The sequence below is a fragment of the Cryptomeria japonica genome, chromosome 3, assembly GCF_030272615.1.
Source record: "Cryptomeria japonica chromosome 3, Sugi_1.0, whole genome shotgun sequence".
In the NCBI taxonomy this organism is placed as follows: Eukaryota; Viridiplantae; Streptophyta; class Pinopsida; order Cupressales; family Cupressaceae; genus Cryptomeria; species Cryptomeria japonica.
Window position 1 is genome coordinate 109,585,596 of NC_081407.1, and position 22,619 is coordinate 109,608,214.

General features: G+C 37.3%; 1 protein-coding gene across 3 annotated transcripts in view; it reads right to left on the reverse strand.

Annotated features, from left to right (window-relative positions):
* LOC131075790 (flavin-containing monooxygenase FMO GS-OX5) overlaps window positions 1-22,619 on the reverse strand; it is a 140,781-nt gene that overhangs the window by 16,690 nt on the left and 101,472 nt on the right. Inside the window, exons 3-7 of one of the 3 annotated variants that reach the window (XM_058012678.2) lie at window positions 7,683-7,841; window positions 7,412-7,494; window positions 7,106-7,241; window positions 6,794-6,967; window positions 4,848-5,438 (exon numbers count right to left, since the gene is read on the reverse strand). In XM_058012678.2, coding sequence (XP_057868661.2) covers window positions 5,397-5,438; window positions 6,794-6,967; window positions 7,106-7,241; window positions 7,412-7,494; window positions 7,683-7,841 — 594 coding nt within the window. In that variant the 3' untranslated portion in view covers window positions 4,848-5,396. Of the gene's footprint in view, window positions 1-4,847; window positions 5,439-5,483; window positions 5,824-6,793; window positions 6,968-7,105; window positions 7,242-7,411; window positions 7,495-7,682; window positions 7,842-22,619 lie in introns of those variants that run through there. The other 2 variants (XM_058012677.2, XM_058012679.2) reach the window with 2 other exon arrangements.

A 22,619-nucleotide genomic window follows, 5' to 3' on the forward strand; every position in this document is an offset into this window, starting at 1 on the left:
GAATGAACTATTGCAAATGCTTGAAATAAATAATGGAAATGTATACCTTTAGATCTGCAATGAACGATGACAATGCTTTGCTTCTTGAATGTAATCACATATGTTGTATGAAACGACATGAACATGAAAAAACCCTAACACACACACATGCTTGCAAATGAATGATGTAAAGTTGCTCCACAATGGATAGATGAAGAATATGCAGCCTTGAAGACTTTTATAAATACTTGATGATGAATGCTTCAATGCTTGAATGTTTGATTGTAGTTCTCCTTGCCTTATCGCTTTTATTCATCTATATCCACCTCATCCCAAACGAGGGGAAGACCTCCTTATATACTTGTCTATCGTCAAACTTATTAATTTTCTGACATAGGCTGACATGAAGAGGCAATTTCTGCTCAAGTTTGAGATGGGGCCTAGGGTTTGAATTGGGCCACAATTAGGGAGGACCATGGAATAGTGCCCTAGTCCCAGTGAGGACCATGACGCCACGCCCTGGTCTAACCCCAAATTGGGCCAAGGAAAGGAGTCCCAACAAGGCACAAAGTGAAAATATGAAGTTTATTGCATGGCGGAGACATAAACAAGTCCAGATCAAGTGTGAAAATGAGGCCACTAAGGCGAGGGCCCCAAATGCGATCAAAATTGCAAAGGGTGCAATTTTAGGATGCTACAATCCGAAATAGGAAGCATACAATTGAATAATGGATAAGTATACTAGGGGTATTACAAAGGGAAGGAAAAGCAATGACTAAGACCCTAAAGAAAGAGAAGGTACATATATGATGGTATAAGCTTTTATAGACAATATAACCCCATTTTTATGATAAAATGTTTGAGTAAATCAAACTTGCATGGATCATATATCTCAAATTATATAAACGTATCAATATCTATAATGGAAACATGAACTTTGGTCAAACATTAGAGAACATGGGTGCCCATAGGTAAAGATATAGCAATGAAGATCTATCTAATGATGGGTAAGCTAGGGTTCACAAGATTATGCAATAAAGGCCCAAAAAATCATAATGCTAGGAAGTAAATAATATCGAAATAAGGTAAGCTCTAGATATCAAATAATACTTGAATTTGAAAACCCTAAAAGGCCCCAACATAGGTTTATGGTGGGTAAAAGTAAGGTCACATATTTGAAGCTACAACTCTAAAATGAAGATGTGTTAATGAAGCATCAATATGTAAGGAGAAGAAAGCCCTAATCAAATTTGAAAATGAGATGCAGTAATAAAAAAATGATATATATATAAAAGACTATTGAAGGATGTCACCCTAAGGGGAAAGCTAGGTCGTGTAAGAGTGAGTGATTCATAATGGATTAATCTAGGATAATTAAATACATACAACAATCAACACACAATTAACCTAAATTAATCTTTTGAGCTAGGGACGATAAATTGAATTACTATTTTTATAAATTAAATGGAATTGAATTAGGCACTTAGCTCTTGGAACAATAATAAGGAATGATTGCCTATGCTACCCATAATAAGTTTGTCTCAATATAAAAAAAAATGATATTGGAGGTGTGCTTGTTGTCTCTTAACTATAACAATCACATAATTGTTTGCAAGTTGAATCTAAGCTCTATGGGATTGACCCTATGCTTTGCTAACATGTTCTCATGCACAAAATAATGTGATTGATCTAGTTGATTGAAGACTTTTCCAGCATGTGTTTCCTTGATATATAATGTCTACTAAATTTTAGATCAAAAGGGCCATGTTCTCCTAAGTTAAACCCTTTCATAGATTGGCTTTGTAATCATGAAAAATATCAAAGATAACGATTAAACATGTAGATGTCCACAACAATTTTATCACAAATTCTAGTTCATAGTCCTACAATGCTTCTCCTTGATATGCTTACAATTTTTTTATGATGCTTCTAGATGTGTTTAAATGAATGAATAAATGTGTTTAAATAGCATGACATCACAATAAATTGCTTAAATGTGTACCAAATCAGCTCATAATATATACTAAAATTTGAGTAGTTGGAAAAAAATTGAATGTGGACTCCTAAAATTTAAAGGTCAAATCTATTGGAAACTTGAGTTATGTTGACATTGATGTCAAACTTGTTTGGTCTTGTTGTCAAACTTGTCTATTGTTGTCATTAATGACACAGTTTGTGTTCAATGTGACTAAGTGTTGAGGTAGTAGGAGGTGAAGAGGAAGATGCATGTGTTCAATTGTGCAGATACTATATATGGTCCAAAAATGAGTGTTTAGATGTTTTGTTTTTTGGTGGTGATGTTGAGTGAGCATGAGGTCTTTCCGAATGGCTACAATAGTGGAAGTTACAATATGCAAGAAAGAGTATTTAATGTCCTTATGGAAGAATGTTCTGGATTCCTTCAGTTCTTGATGATGATGGCTTGTGGTTCTAGATATAATGTCTATGTTCTATGGATGTTGCACTATCATGTTTTCAGGTGCTCAATTGCTCAGATGGTGAAGTTATGTTGTTCTGTGTTCGACATTGTCAGTTGTGTTGGCCTTTGGCTAACTGAGATGATTTATCTTATCTGGATCATACTCTTTTGGTTCGGATATGCATTGGAGGTTGAGTTAGAATGTTGATATGGGTCTTATCGTGGCGTGTGTAGATCTGCATTAAGCAATTTGCTTTGGGTGATGTGTTTGAGTTGACTGGTTAACATGCTTCATTGTTTTTCTACACGTTACATTTGATGCCAACTTTGGAGGAAGTATTAGCATGTGGTGTGTTATAATGTATTTGGGTCCTCTTTTATCTCCTGGAGTGGACCACATTGTGTGATTTTGGTCCAGCTAGCCGACTTTATGTAATTTATGTATATTATATCTGTAGCTGACCTTGTTGAGGGTTTCAATGAACAATATTGTATAAATGGAAGAGTGAATGTGTGAATTATATAGTGGATTATTGTGAATTGGATGTGAATGATATGCAAGTGCAAGTGAGGTAAGCAGAAGTGCGAATTTTAGTTTGAGATGGGCTTTGACGATTATATCTTCAGTATAATAGTGTTTTAGGACAATGAATGAAGTGAGATATGTTTGTTATGATATTGTTCATTTGACACAGTGGTTCAAGAACAGTTTCATGGTTAGGAGATCTTGTTCATTTTAGTTCATTATTTCCATGTACTTGCTGAAATACAGTGAGTCCTTTGGTAGCTTATGCAACCTTTGTATCTTGCCCTAAGATTGTGCGTCTCAATACTGCAAGTCCCTTGTATCTTGCCCTAAGATTGTGGGTCTTAGTTTTGCAAGTCCAATCAAGTGCAGTGAGCTTCCTTGGCCTTGAGCCTAAAACATTGTAATCAGCTATTCATATTGTGAGTGTGATTCTCACCATGGTTTTTCCCTTCTTGGGTTTTCCATGTAAACCTAGTGTTCTTGTGTGTTGTGCTTTATAATTTCATGTTTCATAATTGTCGAGATAAGTTAATTATGATTTGAATTTTAAAGGATTATAACTAAGTTGTTTTAAGGTCTTGATTGATTCACCCTCCCTCCCCCTTCCCCCAGTCCTGTGGTGTGTTCAACAAAATCCACATCCCTTTTGATCTATTTCAAACATCATGCGATTGACCTAAGACAAGGAGGCGCTTATCTTAAGGTAGGGAATGAACATATGGATATGTGTAAATGATAAGTGCAATCACTTGCTAATAATGACAAATGTATGAGTAAGTACAAATACGAATTGGATAGTGGATAAGAGATTGAATATATGGAAGTATGTGTAAGTCAGGATATATAGTGGATCATGGAATGATCCCAACTTTAACCAAGGGTATGTCATTTGTTGATATGTGATTGTATTAAGACATCCCATCAAAATGTCCCCCCCCCCCCCCAAAATAAAAAATGGAGGTTAGCATGTGTATGCAAAATTTCACTATTTACATGTGTACAAGTGGTTTCAAAAAAAAATTAAAAATAAGATAACAAAGTACATAAAATCCCCAAAATACAATTTCTGAACATGCTATCAGGAAAAAAATATTAAAAAAACTAAAAATTAGAATCCAAAATTTTGAAATAACATTTAAGAGTGCATACAATAGCGTAAGGCGATGAGATGACCAGAATAACAATCTAATTCAAGAGATATCAAACAAGTTTAACTCAGAAAATCATTAGTCTCAAGGGTTGAATTCATTAGCAAATGCTACTAAGATGGAATATATGCCAACTACCCATTTACACTATTACATCAACTTATAAAATTTCTACAAAGATATCCTAGCCTTTTTTAACTCCATGGTAGAGTTACACTTATACAACTCTATATCTAGTCTGTAATTGGATTCAATGCTAAGCTTACGAGGCGATGCAAATCCATGTAGAGTTTTTCCACAATGAGTTTCTCATGGTAGATCTTTGTGTTGGCAGTAATCTTATGTCTACAATTAAACTCATTCCCTTATATATTGTGATTGCATTTTTTATGGAATGTATGCCCTTCGATCATGGGCAACACTTTAGGGCTATGAGGTGTCCATTATGTCTCACATCTAACTTTCAAGCTACCTTGGATTTTAACAGCAGTACATTGAATTAGAAAGATGAATTGTTTTGTAAATTTGTAGTAGCATAGGCTTTGGCATATTTTAAAATCAAGGCATTAAACTATATAGTTGTACAATTTAGAAGGCAATTCTCTTTTGAATTGAACACGATGAAACCGCATGCCAAAGTTCTAATAAAAAACCTGTGTTGGGATAACACCCAATGGAATAATAATTCCACTTTACCATTTTATGAAGAAAGAACTAAAAATTACAAATCAAATCCCAAAGCTTATCAAAGTGGGTCAAGGGGATTCAAAAATATATTCAATTACAATGTTGAAGTACCAGAGCAAAAGGGCCTTAAGTTATGAAAGAAACTGAACACTAAGACCCAAAGAAAAGATGCTAAGAGGCCCAAAATGAAATTGGTTGAACCCCAAACTAAAGAACCTACGTACAAGTAGAAAGAGCCATGTGAAGAGCTATTAAATGAAGCACAAGGTGGATGAAGATTAAAAATGAGAGATCAAGACTGGTAATAGTCATTGTGACATATTTGCAGGAAGGCTCAGGTCAGAAACCAATAACGTCATCATCAACCATTGCCAACAGGGCAACACAAAACCTGCTAATGTCCATCACCAAATGTCTTGGATAATAGGCACAAGCTAGGCAATCCCAGGAGGAAGCAGTGTTTTAACCCTGTAACATCTCCTAAATCTAAAAGCAGATGGACATCTAGTGGTAGAAAAGAATCTGATAATTTTAACCTGCCCCTTGATCTTAAAGGAAAGCCAATGAAGCTAGAAGTTTAATGCTTCATAGATATTAGAATTTTTCGCATGAGAAGTTTTTTTCTTTATAGAGCTTACTGATAACAAATTGATTCATACAATGGAAATATTTTTCCCTACAAAGCCACAAAGAACTAGATATTAGTGATAGCTCAATGCAATTAGAAATAGAAGCTAATATCTTGCATAAAATATTGTTGAAAAGAATAGCCAAGAAAAATATTTGTATCTCATTCATTTTGTTTTTAATGATTCTATTTCCTCAAATCTTTTGAACCTCATTAAAAAAAATGAAATCCAAACTGCAAACAATTAAAAAGTAAGCATAGTATCTGATTGAGAAAACAGTGCTTTTTCAATCAAGTGATGATCCTCCCATTCATCACGATATGTTTGTGGATGTTTGACTCTGTTTCTTGGAGTTTCTTCATACATCTCCATCCTCCAAGCCTCCACATGGACACATCCACATTGATCAGCAAGCCTGTCCATATATTCAGACTGACAGTAGAAAAGGTCTGTGAGGTAAGATACAGGTCCAAGACGCTTCTCGAATGTGGACTAAGATACAAATAATTGTAAGCAATAGCAAAACAAAACAGAGAAAATGCTAACAACCACATGGTTAGCTTTATAAACCGTGTGAATGTGATTAAGTTCTATGAATTCACTCTACCTTGAATCTAAAGTAAATGGATATTACTTTAGATAGAATATTTAGATGAAAGGATCAGTTTTGGATACGGGAAACAAGGATGGGTATGGGCATTGATATGATATTTGACCAAATGCAGGATAGGGTGTTACAGGGTACAGGGGAATAATAGCATACAATATCTTTCAATATTAGCTATAGCTTGGTGCAAAAATTATTACAAAACTTGGAGATGGAAATTCAAGTTTTAGTAATAACTATAGTAATTAATAATACATATTAGTACAGAAGTACACTATATGAAAAGCCATGCGACATTGGGAAAAAGTTAAAAACTCAAAATCATATTAGATACCCTTATCCACCATTCATATTGAAGAGAAATAGATCTATTTCATGTTGTTTGATTGTTGCTCCTACACTTCATAGTGGTGGTTATTCCTACTTAACCTATATTGCAGTAACTTCAAATAATCTTGAATTTTCATTCGCTACAAGAAAATTGCAAATACAAATTGGGGAATGAATTTATTAGCACATACTAGTACCATTTAGTACCCTTCCAATTTCGATCAACTAATTAAAACTTCAATCCACAGATATTTCAACCCTTTTTATTGTTTTCTTTTTTACTAGTACCACTTTCGGTTTTGATAAGAATGCTCTTTTCTACTAAACGTGTAGATTGTCATGCAAAAAAATAGAGATATAGCCAGTGGCTTTAACTTAACCAGATAAACATCCTATAGAAACTCTTTATTTTTTTAGGCAGATTGGAAAAAAGAAAACAGTCAAAGCAGACAGCATTTGACTGACCTGATGAGAGCCAAGGATATGGGTGTAACGTCTGGGCTGACCAGCAGTCTCATTACGAGCATAGAAATCTTTCACAGCTTCCATCATGTCATTTTTCGATGGAAGTATTGCCTTCCTAGACAATGTATGTGCTATCCACTTGGACTGTAACTCACATACTACAAAAGGTATTGCCTGAAACCAAAGAAAATTGTTTCCACGGATTAATCTGGTGGGTCAAACCTTGATAAAAGAGATTTTGATAAAACATAATATATCTCTATTACATTATCATCAATCACCACTCGTTTGACAGATTTGTATTTTACAAACCTGCCACGGTAGGCCTACAAATGAAAGTGAAGGAGCTAGTAGGGGTGGAAAAACATGCTCATATAATGGGCCCACAGAGTTGTCATTCACAGTCACAATTCCCTTTGTATCCAGAAAGGGGAAATAATATGAATAACTGTAAGAAGGAAACATCAGAACCAGGTTGATGTATGTTAAGGAAAGAGATAAAGCATAGTGAGGCATGCAGATGTAAAATGCTACTTGTTTTAAGTAGACTCTTTGACATCATTACAAAGCAAAATAAATTGAGTAGAATTTTAATAGACATAGATCAGAATAGTCTACCCTGTGCAATGGATAATAGAATCCGCTACAATGGAAGTGCCATCTTCAAAATTGACAGTACCATCTTGGCATAAAGATTTTATCTGTGTCAAATTCAATGAAACATCCAATAGCATTATTGCCATTTTCAAGTTTGGGTTCTTTCTTATAAAGTAACTCGCATGAAATCAATAATATTGAAGCAAAAGACAGCCATCAATGTCAAAGACTTAAAAATATTCCAATACATTAAAGATCATTCAACACGAAATTTGTCTACATAAATAAATACCTCAGGGTGCAGAAAAATGTTGTAGGGGACATCCACAGGGTTCGTCACTAGGACATCAGAATTTCTTGACCTTGCTGATATGTGCACTTGTTTAGTAACTCCCGTTAACTCTAGAGCAATATCTTCACCACTATATGAGTTCCCAATTATGACTACAACCTGAAATCCAAAGTAGAGTACTAGATTTGAGAGGAAGTGAAAACAATTGTCTCGTTGCAACCCTTCAATAAATCAAATTGAATTTTTAAACCTTTAAGAAGCCAGTTTAAGCCCACGAGTAGCTTGACATGTTTGCTTATGAGAAACAGGTCTGAGCTCTTTTACAGTTGTGATGCTTCTTGCATATTGCAAATAAAAAGAGCGAAAGAAATATTTTACTTTGTTCTTGCAATTTAATATGAGAAGAGGCCAATTTCAAAATAAGGGGGTATATTTATAGGAACTATACAATTTCATAAGAAAAGATGCTACCACAAATTGAAAAAGAAAGAAATGAAATATGAGACTCATTTTCGGAAAAAGCACCGTTACGAGTTGTGGAAATTCTTGAACTTTCCACTTCACAAACTGAAAATGCATGAAAGTGGTCAATGATTGTCTAATTTATCCTATAAAGAGAGCTATCTATCCCAACCTTAGAAATCCAAAAGCATCTCAGTTGTCTAAGTTATTTTGAGTCTTGACCGTTCCCTCGATCACAAAGCATGCTGAGATGTACCTTGCAATCAATCAATTTCTTATATTTTGCACTTATATGTTATTATGAGTCATCAGAATCTTGGGGTGCAGGTCAGGGACCCAGCCTCTATATCCATACTCATAACATATTTAGATGTAATAAGCCATACTTTTATTCATATAAAGATTTATACATTTCAAAATAACACGAATAAAGGATCACAAGCCAAATTTATCCATGTGGTATCAATGTGTTTGTTAATGATAATAAGCGCTCAGAGCATTGTTTTTGCATGTTCAAAATCTTGGGAAACTAACGAGCTTAGATTTTAGTTATTCAAGATTATAATCACAAAAAAATGTTTGGAAGGCATCCATATAAGATCAAATGCACATGAAGATTGTAATGTCCCTTTCTTGGACTTAGTCAGCTTCAGCGACCATTAGCCTATTCCCGAGTTTCCGTAGGCTAATTGGTGGTGGTTAGGAGGCTCCAACATTCTTGAAGATCTCGGTATCAGTTTGTCTTGGCTTCCAACAGCCATGTGGTGATCAATTGATGTTCTAGTTTGTTGAGACACTCTTTCTAGCATTTTTGGTCTTTTGAGTTGTTCTCCATAGTTGTTGGAGGACACGGCTATTTTTAGTAAGTCCCTGATTTAGCACCCAGCATCATTCTTCACCATCAATTACTCCTTGGTGTGATCAGTTTCAATTTTCGATGCCTTGGCAGTGCTTTCCACAATGTGGTGGGGTTTTTTAAATTATTACACCAAAGTTATAAAGTCAACGTTATATTATTCACTTCAGTGTTTTAATATTTATAAAGTGATGCTATGTCCCCTCAATTGGACGCCGGGGGAAAAGAGGATGAGACATAAGTTAATTTTGAATTATTAAAAAAGGCCTTTGGGAGAAATTAATAGGTTTTTTATTTAAAATAGCTCTTTTTCCCTCCAACCCCATATAAAAAGGATTGTGGCTCTCATTTGGATTATTTGGAAGTGCACAAATAACAGGATATTGTTGAACTGAACATTAAGCTCTTCCAGGAATTGATTGAGGATACAAAACCTCACCAAATTTCTAGTTTTGGAGGTGATATATCCTCCATAGATAGTGGAGTGATTTCAAATAGGAGTCACTAGTGCTTTCATGGAATTTGGTAATCCAAGGTTTCTAGAAATGAAGATTTTTAAGCTGTTTTAATTTTTCAGTTTTTGGGGTTTTCTTCGAGTGATTGTTTGCAGGGATTTTAATGTGTTATCAAAGTTCAAAAATGGGTTTCTAGTAGCTGGCCATACCATTCCAAACAGCAGGCTGCACTCGTTAAGCTGATAAGGATTGAATTTTGGTTTTATGGTTCTGGATATTGAACCAAAGGCATTTCTACTCCTTGGTAAACTGAGTTTTCAGATGACATTTGGCAGGGATTAAATTTCCAAGAGAGGTCTAACTTAATGCAGGCTGTACAAGCTAACTGTGAGCTTCGTGTGATGATTTCTGGTTGCAGTCATGAGTTCTTTGTGATGTCCCCGTTTGGAATTTGCTGTAATTCAGTCCTGAGACAATAATTTCAACTTAATATGAGAGTTGTGATACATTAATAAATATAACTTTATCAAAATTGAATATATTTCATTATAATATTCGACTTAAAGTTTTAAGGCTAGTTTGGAAAAGTAGTACTTATCTTGATAGATTCTCTGATTTGAGATAGATTCTCTGATTTGAGATATATTCTATATTGTAAACATCCCCTGAGACCATTTGGATTGACATCTCACAATTAGTGGAGAATGGATAAAAAAACACAAATAATTTTCCCAAACAGAATCTTCAATCTGTTAACTCCTCTTAGACCATTGTTGACCTTTTGGTAATGCTGCTTGTTCAAATCACAAACAATAATTTGCTAGGCTTAAGAAAGGCTGAAATAAAAACCACAACCAATAATCCAAAATCTCCCAAGTGGGTCCCATTCCATTTTAGTGGAGCTGTTAAAAAAAAACACAATAATTGTGAAATCTTTCCTAATGCTGCAGTCACCGTTTGAGGGTCCCTCTACTATAGAAATCAGAATAACAAGCATTCAGCTACTGATTGTTTGTGGCCCACAAAGCACCTTTGGCAAGCTTATTTCAATACTAACAAATCCGATGTTTTATTGAAGTCCTTTTTTCCTTAATTTTGATATCTCTGGCAGATCAAAGCCCCCCTCCCACGTGGAATTCCTTCCTTCATAATTTGCTTCCACATCACAAGATAATTATAAATGATTCTGAATTAATATATGTTTTCTGAGTGCTGATTGAGTTAAATAGTGTAGACGTATAAAAATGACCATATTCCTAAATGAATATTTTATGTTCATTTCTCTATCTAATTAAATCCAATTTAATTAAATTATCCACATTCCTCTATTTAATTAAGTAAATTACTCAATTTATTTAAATTAAATTCACTATACCCATTTAATGAATAAATCATTTTATTCAATTAAATCCCCCCTATCCACTTTTAATTAAATTCAAATTTAATTAAATAGTTGTCCTAAATTGAATAAATCAAATTTATTTAATTGCAACCAAATTGAATAAAATACTTTATTTCAATTAAATCCTATTATCCCTCCATCCACTTGCAAAATCCCAAACCCCTTTCTAATCCCTTCTAGAATCTTCTAATCGCTTCTAATTAACCTAACCCCTCCTCTAAAACTTTGTCACATCCCTAAGCAAAGGGAAGTCACTTCTCAAAACCTCAAAGTCTTTGATAACCATTAAAGGCTTTCAACCTTCAACCACTAAATGGCTCAAAGTCTTTGATAACCATTGAAGGCTTTCAACCTTCAACCACTTAATCCCCAAAGTCTCCAATAACCATTAATGGTTAACTCAAACCCTCCTACATGGTTAAAACATTTGTTTTGACTCAACCTTCATCCAACCCAAGGGTCTCATCAGGCCATTAATGCTTTGACCATGATTATCTCTTAATCATTTGCACAAAGGTTTATCCTTGGATTAACTCTTAATCCAGTGGGTAATCTTAATTTAGACTTGACCCTTAGCCTCTAGATAACCATGAGGTCTTCTCAGACATTCAATGTCTCCAACCCCTTCTCTCAATCCAACCCTATGTTGACACTTGTCACCATTTCATTGGTGCCAATTACAAACATGGATCCCCAACTTTCAAACTCAACCCTTGATTAGACCATTCAATCTTGACCATCCATTGCCCTATTCTTGCTATAAATAGAGCTCTCATTCCTCCATAACAATCATCCTTCAAATTTGTAGTATCACACTTATGCTCAAATACATTCAAGCCTTCTTATATCATTTTATGCTCATCATTTTAGCCTCTCTTTAACTAGGAATTAGTCTAAATATGCATGTTTAGAATACTTTCTTTATCATTTAGCTCAATCATAGACTAATATATCATGTTAGGATAGTATTTATACTAACCTTGTCATCTTATCATCTAATTTATTGCATTTCTAGAATCATGCATAGTTTAGAATCCATTTCATTCTAAAATCTATCAAGACATCCCTCGTTCTTGCATTTGCCATCCCTGAACCATTTTGCTTAGTGATCTGAGAGCAAAAACATTGGTTTGAGGGATATTGTGAGATAGAGAACCATGGGACCCACCTTGGGAAGCTGAGTAATACTTTGTTACTCCATAGCTTGCACCAAGAAGTCTTGTGTGTGTGTGTGGACTAGTATTTTGAAATATTTTCACATATTGAGTTTTATCAGCCCACTTTTCCCGCATACATTTCTAGCGCCCACCGTGGGGCCCGACCCCAAATATCCAATCGGTTTTTGAAACTAATCACTTTTGCAGGTCCGCGGGAAACAAGAATCAGCGCGTGGGAATCATTCCCTAGCGCATCCGGCTAAAAGTTTAGCGCATTTCGCTTACTGTTTAGCGCGTGGAGTCTACATTGTAGCGCGTAAAGACCTTTCCTCAGCACATGGCTCCCTCTAATATTTTCCTGTAGGTCTCGGCGCGGAAGAAAACCAGAACAACGCATCCAATAAACAGCATAGCGCATCGGGCCCACTATTTAGCGCTTGAAGTCAATCACCTAGTGCGTTCCGTGAATACACTAGCGCGTCAAAACACTCACTTTCGGAAGAAAACTAGAGTAGCGCATCCAGAAAACAGTATAGCGCATTAATCCTTAATTTTAGTGCATCAAGAATATATTGTAGCGCATACAATCTGTTATGTAGCGCATCACAGACAGAAGACTAAAATTAAAATTGTAACTGCAATAGAATTTAGACTTGTAGAAGTCCACCGAAATCCAAATTTTCTAACTCGTGGATCGCAATTTTGCAGGGCTCTAACAATTTTCTTGTAGGTGGAGCGGAACATTTTTCTTTTAAAAAGCGATTTCTTTTGTTGACCAAACCGTCAAATTTACTTTGTTGACCAAATTCATTTTCATAGATTAGAAAATCATTGATGTGCATGGATAAAATAAACACCATGTTTTTGTGGAGCAACATCTCCACATAGATTTTAGCAAATCACTGAATTGAAAGGATAAAATAAACCAACTTGATTGCTTTGTCTCGAAAGTGAAAGGAATATGCTCTCCCCTTAACTGGGTGATCAAAAATCCAGACCGTTCTTACAGCTTTCATTATTTCAAGCATTTACATCCATTTAGCAGGCCTGCTTTCCCGAGGAGTTGGAATCAACTCTTAAAGCCATTTATGGCCGGTGTGAAGGGAACGACCTAAGTGGGGAACGGCTTTAACGCCAAGAATTCCAACCCACTATAATCAAATGTGGAAAGTGACGAAAGTCCTTTTCAACGGTTGCGCGCAGTGATTAGCCTTCCCCCAGTATCCTTGAGATACGTAAAGCCTTTGTTCTAAAGGTTGGGAAGCCTCCTGAGGGAGTTTATCACTGACGGTTGAACGGGAAGCCTGATTACGAATCTTAGAAATAGAAGCTTTGAACCGAGTCAGTAACCATACATTTATAGCATCATAGTGCAAGGGTGGGGAAGAATCCGCCCCCAAGATTACTCACCATATATCTCCCAAGATAACTACTCAACTGTGAAGCAATTCACTTTGAGTTAATTTCTGGCAAAAGGCAAAAAAACGGGCGCCCTCTAGGGGGTGACACGGCTGTTTGAGCTGACGGAGTATCGAGACTAGTGAGCTATGATGTTATTTATGACCCTTAATTAAAGAGTCTTTCTGAAGTGTATTATTTATATCCAAACCTGTTAAAACATTGGGGATTTGAACACATCCTCGCAGAACATACACTTTTTGTTAGATTAGGCAAAATGGTTGTACTTTTTTGTGCTATGTTTGCATTTAGTACCTCAGAAAATCATCCATCACACTTGAAAATTTAACAACAAAATTTCAAAATTCACAAAAACCAGATCAAAGGAAAAATCAGGGCAATTTAGCGCATAAAAGCAACATCTTAGCGCGTAGACTACTTCTGTTAGTGCATCCAAACTTCAAATTAGCGCGTTAGTTCAAAACAGTAGCGTTTCATCTTAAGGCAAAAACAGTGCAAAATCCTTTAGCGCATCAGAAAAATAGTCTAGCGCGTGGAAACAACAGCTTAGCGCGTGGAAATCAAACATTAGCGCATAAGGTCAAACAGTTAGCACGTGATAGGCCCAGACTAGCGCATAGGTTTTTCAACAGTTAGACAACAATTTTTACAACAATCTGAACTTTAGCGTGTGTCCGGGGGCAGCCTAGCGCGTGAGCTTATTATTTTAGCGCATCAAGAAATTTCAGTAGCGCATAGAAACTCTGTTCTAGCGCGTGATCGAAAACAGAAAAACAGAGAGCAAAAACCGAGAAAAATTTTGAAATTTCAAAAACATTTTTAGAAGCCTTTTTCATCAAAAATCATTTTTCATCACAACAGAGTGACAAACAAACCATTAAAACTATTTCTCAAGCCAAATTTGTGACAAAAACGAACGTTGTCAGAATCTTAAACGAATCGCACAATAGAAGATGTCTCTCCTATCATAATCCGGAAATCTCATCATCAGTGTCAACAAAATCCTTTACCATCCTACGGATTTTATCTCAAAACACTTGTTTAAAATTTTCAAATTGTCAAATCAAATTTCCAGATCGGGAGGCTTTTATCCATATCATTTGACACGCTTTGTCGTGAAGGGGCATCTAAAAGCCTTCACTTTGATAGAGTAAAATTTGAAATTTTCAAAAAACAAGAATCAACTGAATCCAAACCAATCAAATGAAACCATTGATCACTCATACATGACTAATCCCCTTATTCTGAGAAGAAAGAACCTCTATCGTAACATCACGTTGAAGAAACAGCAACCTAGTTTTTCCAAATTCATCAAGAGAAATAAGTTTTTATACATCAATCGTCAACTCTTCAAATCCTATCGGGTATTCCTTCATGACGTCAAATGGTATATCCAAAACAAATCTAGCGAATTTGACAAAGAACCTTTGAAAACAAGAGCATACTGTCAAAAGTCCGCTTTTAATCAAACCATCAACCGCGGCGGAAGGATCAATCCAGCATTCTTGCCCGACGAGTGCATCACATATAACACATCTTGACCAGAACCACCAACCCCCGAGCAACACATCAACAAGGCTTTTGTCCCTTTCATCACTGAAAGTTTCTACTAAAATGCCTGTTACTCGCTCTCAACGAGACAAACAAAGCGAGACACACGTAGAATCAAGTATGAATCGCAAATTATCAAATCCTTTTGAAATTCCACCCGTAGAAGAACCTGAAATTACTGAAGCACTTCTTCGGGAATGTCAAGAAAACCCTTCCTTCCAAAAGTTTGTAGAAAAGCTCATGGAAAATGACAAGGAAAAGTATCTGCTCATGCTCACAAGTAAAGGCATTAAACTTCCTGAAGATTTCGACGCAAACATTTTTCAAACTGGGTCTCAACAATATGCATATCAAGAACAACAAAGAGAAGAAGAAACTCACATACCTGAGCAACATATTCCAGAGCAGCACATTCCAGAACAACGCATACCAAAAATGCGTATACCTGAGCTAGAAACACCAGAACAAAATATACCATTTACTACACCTTTTCAGCTGAGAACCAATACAAGGCAAGAACTCTTCCCTCGGCAAGATAATGCGCCTTTGGTTGCTCTTACTCAACAAATGCAAATGTTGCAAAGGCAAATACAAGATATGCAACAAGGGACAATAGTACGGTACTCTTTAAACGAAATCTGTCCTTATCCATTTGACAGAAGATTGAACATGGTGCCTTTTCCTCCAAACTCAGACGTTTCCAAATTTGATAAATATGATGAAAAAAGTGATCCTCGAGATCATGTTTGAGAATTTTGCACACTGAGCCTTGAATTTGCTCATGATGACACCTATTTGATGAGGTTATTCCCCAGAAACTTGGGAGGGCAAACCATGGAATGGTTATCCAAAATTTCGCCACCTGTCAGATCATTTGATGAATTGGTTAACAAATTCATAACCCACTATTCCTACAACATCCAACATGCCATAACCATGCTAGATGTTTGCAACACCAAACAAAAGAACAACGAAACATTCATGGTGTTCCTTCAACGCTAGCGACGCATGGTATCACGGTATCCTCGAGATATTCCCAAAAAGGAGAAAATGGAAATCTTCATCGATAACTTAAATGGCGAAATGAGTTACAGACTAAAGCTTCAATGCATACCATCTTTCGCTAAATTGATTGAAAATGACATTCAAGTAGAGGAAGCATGTGTCAAAAAGGGAACACTCAAATTCTACAAGGAAGGAACAAACTCATCAAACTACAATAATCAGAACAACACCAACCTTGACAAATCTCGATTTTGGACCCGAAACAAAAACGAAGGCAACAATGAATCATATGATCCCAAATCTAAGCAACCAGTGCTTGCATTATCCGAAAATCCTCAAAATGCGAAAAATCCTAAAAATGCTACTCCCAGTGCTAACACATATGCACCAAACACCGATCAAGGACAACTCAACACAAACAACACCAACGACACTCAAAGCAAAAACTTGAATCTAGGACCTAACAACAATTCACGCAACAACACGAACAATTTCCAAAAGAGCATCTTCACACCACTGGGACAATCATTAGAATCTGCCTTCAAAGAACTTTTGGCAAACAAGATTCTTTCTTTGCCTCCAATCAGCAACTATGAACCCCCAATCAAACCACCTTGGTGGAATGATTCACATTATTGTGATTTCCATCGCAACAAGGGTCATAGAACAAACGAGTGCATGAGATTGAAACACATAGTACAAGACATGATTGATCGAGGTGACTTAACAGTGGACGGTCTTAAAACAAATGGTGATCACGGAGCCTTCAAAAATCCTCTCCCAAATTACAACAAAGATGGAGCATCAACTTCAGATGATACACGCGGAGCTCGTATTAATCACATCTACAACAACACCATCAACCACATCTCAGCTGAAGATCATCAAGTCAATGTCATCACCATTCAAGATCGGCATGATCATGAATCTGTCAATGTAACAACCCGAACTCAGAAATATGTCTTGAAGGGACATACTGCACCTACAACTACCACACCAAAAATCCAATATGACTTGGTTAGCCAACTACGCAAGACTCCAGCTCAGATATCTATCCTGGAATTATTGAAACTATCACCAAAGCACAAAGACATATTGGAGCAAGCGCTATTGGAAACAAATGTACCTCAAAATCTGGATACAGACAGATTTCAAGCCATGGTCGCCCATATAACAGGACCTCATAACCTCACCTTCTCAGAGCATGATAATACTTCCTTGAGTCATCTGCATAATACTCCTCTCCATATTGAAGTCATTGTTTGCAAACACCGAGTAAAGAGAGTCTTAATAGATGGAGGAGCCGGACTTAATATATGTACTTTAAAGCTTATCCGTGCATTAGGCTTCTCAGAAGAATCTATTGATCCCTGCAAAAAAATCACCATCAAAGCATATGATGATGAGGAAAGGTCCTCTAAAGGCACAGTGATATTACCTATTCAAGTAGGACCAGTACAAAAGGATACTATATGTCAGGTCTTAGATATTGATCTAACCTACAATATCTTGTTAGGACGACCCTAGATACATGAAATGCAAGCAGTACCTTCTACGTATCACCAGTGTGTCAAGTTTCCTTATGATGGACAAGAAATCTCCATATCAGCTGATCACAATCCATTTCAACATTGCAACGCAATGGGGGCAGCCCAAGATAGTTTGGTTCCTCATAATAGAGAAAAGCAGCGATCCTTGACATCAGATCTACAAACAGCAAAATCCAACTCCTTATGGGGAGACTTCAAGCAGAAGATGCAAATCAAAGACCAAGGCATGGGAGAATACTCTTTGGAGCCTTTATGTTTGGCCAAATTGCCAACATCACCTAGATCGCATGGTTTGCCTACTACATCAACACATCTGGCCACTCAGCCCATCACTAAATTTGATGGTACCTTCATCCAATTGGGTACTCTAGCACATGAATCAGAAGACAAGGACGTTCTTAGCTGGCTATACAAAGATGAGGAAGAAGATCATAGAGCAGCTGCTCTGGACATTGTTCTACCAACACACCTGTATGGAAAAGGCTATTTAATCATGAAGCAAATGGGATATGGCGGTAAAGGACCTATTGGGAAACGCAAAGAAGGAGTCACTGAACCTATAGATCTTCCTTCACAACCTAGTAGAAACAAAGCAAGATTGGGTTCTAAATTCACATTCCTATTGAAACGGCCACCACACACAACTACAAAACCTCAATGGAAGGTAAAGAAGAAGTACAAAGAAGAATCCTGGCAGGAAGCACTCTTTGAATCAGTAGAAACAATCCGCAAGGCACGGGAACGTCACGATCAGAAGTTGCATCAGGAAAAGCTTCTAAGTCATAAGAGGGCCCTATCTACAGTAGTAGCTCATATTCAAACACAAATGTCTCAAAAACAAATCATGTCATCTCCCGATACCATTATTCCTCCCCGAGGAAGCACAGTCTATGAACAAATCCAGCAAGTAGAAGATGGATCTGATACAGAATCTACAAAAACCATCAAAATGGTATCCATCATCAAAGATTTGTTTTCACCATACAACATACCTGTTTACAGCACAGATAGAATCTGGGACGATGCCTATGAGACAGATTCCAATGAATATGAATGGGGTACCTGCTCCAATGCTACTACAGAAATCCCTGATGATACTGATTCTATATCCCTTTCTCAAGAAGAATATAACGCAGAAGATAGACCTATTGAATTTGGACCACAAAATATCTATGACGCCAAGGAAAGCGAACAGGAACATTATGAACAAGTCTATGTGGAAGATAATACCATCGAGGACCTCGACGAAATCCTGGACTTCTTTAAAACCAAAATCCATCACGATGCAAACTCTGTCCTAACACTCACAGTAGCCGAACTTGATCCACCCAACGATTCCTTACCGCTTGTCTTTCCTGACCTCATCGACTGGGATGAACCTGAAATCCATGATATACCAATTTTCCCAGATGATGAATCTATTATCCATTACCTATGTACCGTAAATCCGGAAACAGGCTCTACCAGTGAACGAAATAACGATATCTGTCAATCAGGGAGTGCCAAGTCTCTCAGTCGCAAAAAATGAACCAAATAAAGGATCTGATGCTGAAAACCAGTCAATGGCAGCTCTAGATCACAAAAAAGTAAAAATAAAGGACGCATCTGAGGGTGAAAACCTTTTTAAGGCACCTAACGATGGGAGACTTGACACTCTTCCTGAGCACTTTCATGAGCGATCACCCATTTTGATTGAGCCCACTCAATCAATCAACATTGGTACCATAGAAGCAGCCAGAAACATTCACCTTGAAAAATCTCTAACAGAGGAAGAAAGATCGGCATTCATCATCTTCTTTAAAGAACAGCAAATTAACTTTGCTTGGTCATATGCTGATATGCCCGGAGTAGATCCACACTTAATCATGCATCACTTGTCCATTTCTACAGGAGCTAAACCAGTCAAGCAAAAGCTACGAAAGATGAATCCACAGGTGGCACTCATGGTCAAAACTGAACTAAAGAAATTATTAGACGTCGGATTCATTCGACCCATTGACTATGCAGAGTGGATTTCCAACATCGTTCCAGTATCAAAACCAGATGGTAGTATCAGAATATGCACTGACTTCAGAGACGTCAACAAAGCTTGTCCAAAGGACGACTTTCCTCTGCCCAGTATCGACATAATTGTAGATCTTACAATAGGCCACGCAATGCTCTCACTAATGGATGGTTTCTCAAGCTATAATCAAATCAAAATAGCTCCTGAAGATCAAGATAAAACCGCGTTCACCTGTCCTTGGGGAACGTATTGCTGGAATGTTATGCCTTTTGGCTCAAAGAATGCAGGGGCCACCTATCAAAGAGCAATGACCACAATATTCCATGACATGATGCACACATTTATGGAAGACTGTGGATGATTTATTAGCTAAATCCTTCACTAGAGCTGAACATCTTGGCATCCTAACAAAGATTTTTGATCGATTGGAGAAATTCCAAGTCAGGCTCAACCCTAAGAAGTGTGTCTTCAGGGTTACATCAGGCAAGTTACTAGGCTACATTGTCTCAGCAAAAGGTATTGAAGTAGATCCAGCAAAGGTACAAGCCATTATGGACATGCCACCACCAAAGAATATCAGTCAACTCAGATCTCTACAAGGATGACTTCAATCAATCAGGCGATTCATCGCTCAGCTAGCAGATAAATGTCTACCATTTAACCATTTACTACACAAAAATGTACCATTCAAATGGGAGGCCAAGTGTGCAGAATCTTTTTACCAAATCAAGCAGTACCTGATGAATCCACCAGTTCTGGTACCACCAGTCGCAGGAAAGCCTCTTATTTTATATATCTCAACAACAGATATATCGCTGGGGGCACTATTGGCACAAGAAGATCAACAAGGAAAGGCACGCGCCATATATTATATCAGTAGGACATTGAATGGCTATGAACTCAACTATACATTCATTGAAAAGGCTTGCCTAACAGTGGTCTTTGCATCTCAAAAGTTCCGACATTATATGCTAGCACACACCATCAAGCTAGTAGCAAAAATTGATCCTCTCAAATATCTACTCAGCAAGGCAGCTCTTACAGGCCGATTGGCTAAATGGGTCATGATTCTCAATGAGTTTGACATCCAATACACAGAAAGACGAGCCATCAAGGGACAAGCAATTGCAGATCAGCTGGCTGAAGCACCGCTACCAAGAAAACACACCATGGAGATCGAATTTCCAGACAGGGACGTTCTTACTCTTTCTACTAAACAATGGACCCTATACTTTGACGGATCCTATACACAACATGGTTCAGGAGCTGGCATTTTGTTCATCACTCCTGAAGGACACACTATACCAAGATCATATAGGCTTATGTTTCCATGCACAAATAATGTGGCTGAATATGAGGCACTGGTCATAGGCATCAAAATGGCCGTAGAATGGAAAATCACAGAGTTAAAGGTCTATGGAGACTCGCAACTGGTTGTCCATCAAATCAACAACGACTATCAGACAAAGGATGACAAGCTACTACCCTACAAACGAATGGTGGATGACTTCAAACAGTATTTTGTGCACATCACCTTCGAGCAAATACCAAGGTTGAACAACAAAGCAGCCGATGCAATGGCTACTATCGCTTCACTACTACAAATTCCAGAGCAACAGAGTCGTTACGAGTTCCTGGTAGAGCAACTGTTCTCCCCCGCCTATGACCACTCTGAATCCCAGGTTATCTATGCCTTGACTGGTTCAGATTCTCCGTTATATGGACCAATATACGACTACCTCAAACACAATATCTTACCCATTGACCAATCCCGTAACCAAAAACGTAACTTTATCCGACAAGCTGCCCGCTACACCCTTACCGCAAATACTTTGTATCGTCGAGGACTTGATGGTACTCTTCTTCGTTGCCTTGATCGTAATGATTCCGATTCTGCTTTGCACGAACTTCACGAAGGTATTTGTGGGACACATTCAAGTGGTACTACTCTTGCTAAAAAGCTTCTAGGGATGGGATACTACTGGCCTACAATGGAAAAAGACTCATATCACTTCGCCAAGAAATGTCCTAAATGCCAGATCCATGGTAATCTCATACATGCACCAGCACAGGAACTGCAGCCATTTACAACATCCTGGCCCTTTTGTCAGTGGGGACTGGACTTAGTAGGCAAAATTCATCCTTCATCTTCAAATGGACACAAGTTCATTATAACTACAACAGAATATTTTACCAAATGGATAGAAGGAGTTCCCATGACCACAGTAACCGGGAAACAAATTGCCTCTTTTATCCTCAATTATCTAATTTGCAGATATGGTATTCCAAGTTCAATCATCACGAATAATGGACGGCCCTTCAAGAATCAAGATGTCCAAGAACTATGTGAAAAATTCAAAATCCAACATAGGTTCTCTACACCATATTACCCACAGGGAAATGGTCAAGCAGAAGCATCAAACAAGACAATACTGAAAATCCTAAAGAAAATAGAGAATGATGCAGGCAAAGATTGGCACGTGCAACTCAATCCAGCACTTTGGGCATACAGAACCAGCATCCGCACACCTACAGGAGCCACACCATATTCATTGGTATATGGATCTGAAGCCATTTTACCCCTGGAGGTAGAAATCCCATCTCTCAGAGTCTCTTTGAAAGGCTTAATCCCAGAGTATCGAGTTAACCGACTGCAAGAACTTGAGCTATTAGATGAAATACGCCAATATGCTTACACTCATCTCAAAGCATATCAGCAACGCATGTGCAGGAGCTACAATCACAAGGTCATTCCCCGAAACTTCAAAGTTGGTGACCTAGTCCTCAAAGAAAATCCAAGAAATCAGCAAGATCGAGAAAAGAAAGGGAAATTTGAACCTAACTGGTTGGGTCCCTATGTTATCATATCAGTCTATGGATCAGGTGCCTATCAGCTAACAAATTCTGAAGGAGATGTGCTCGACGAACCAACCAACAGCATCCATCTAAAGAGGTACTACACTTAAGTGGCCTAGTGCACGAAAAAAGCCAAAATAAGCAAAAAAAAAAATCAAAAATCAAAAAAGTCCAGAAAAAGCAAAAACAGAGAGTACAAATAAAAACATATGGTGAAAA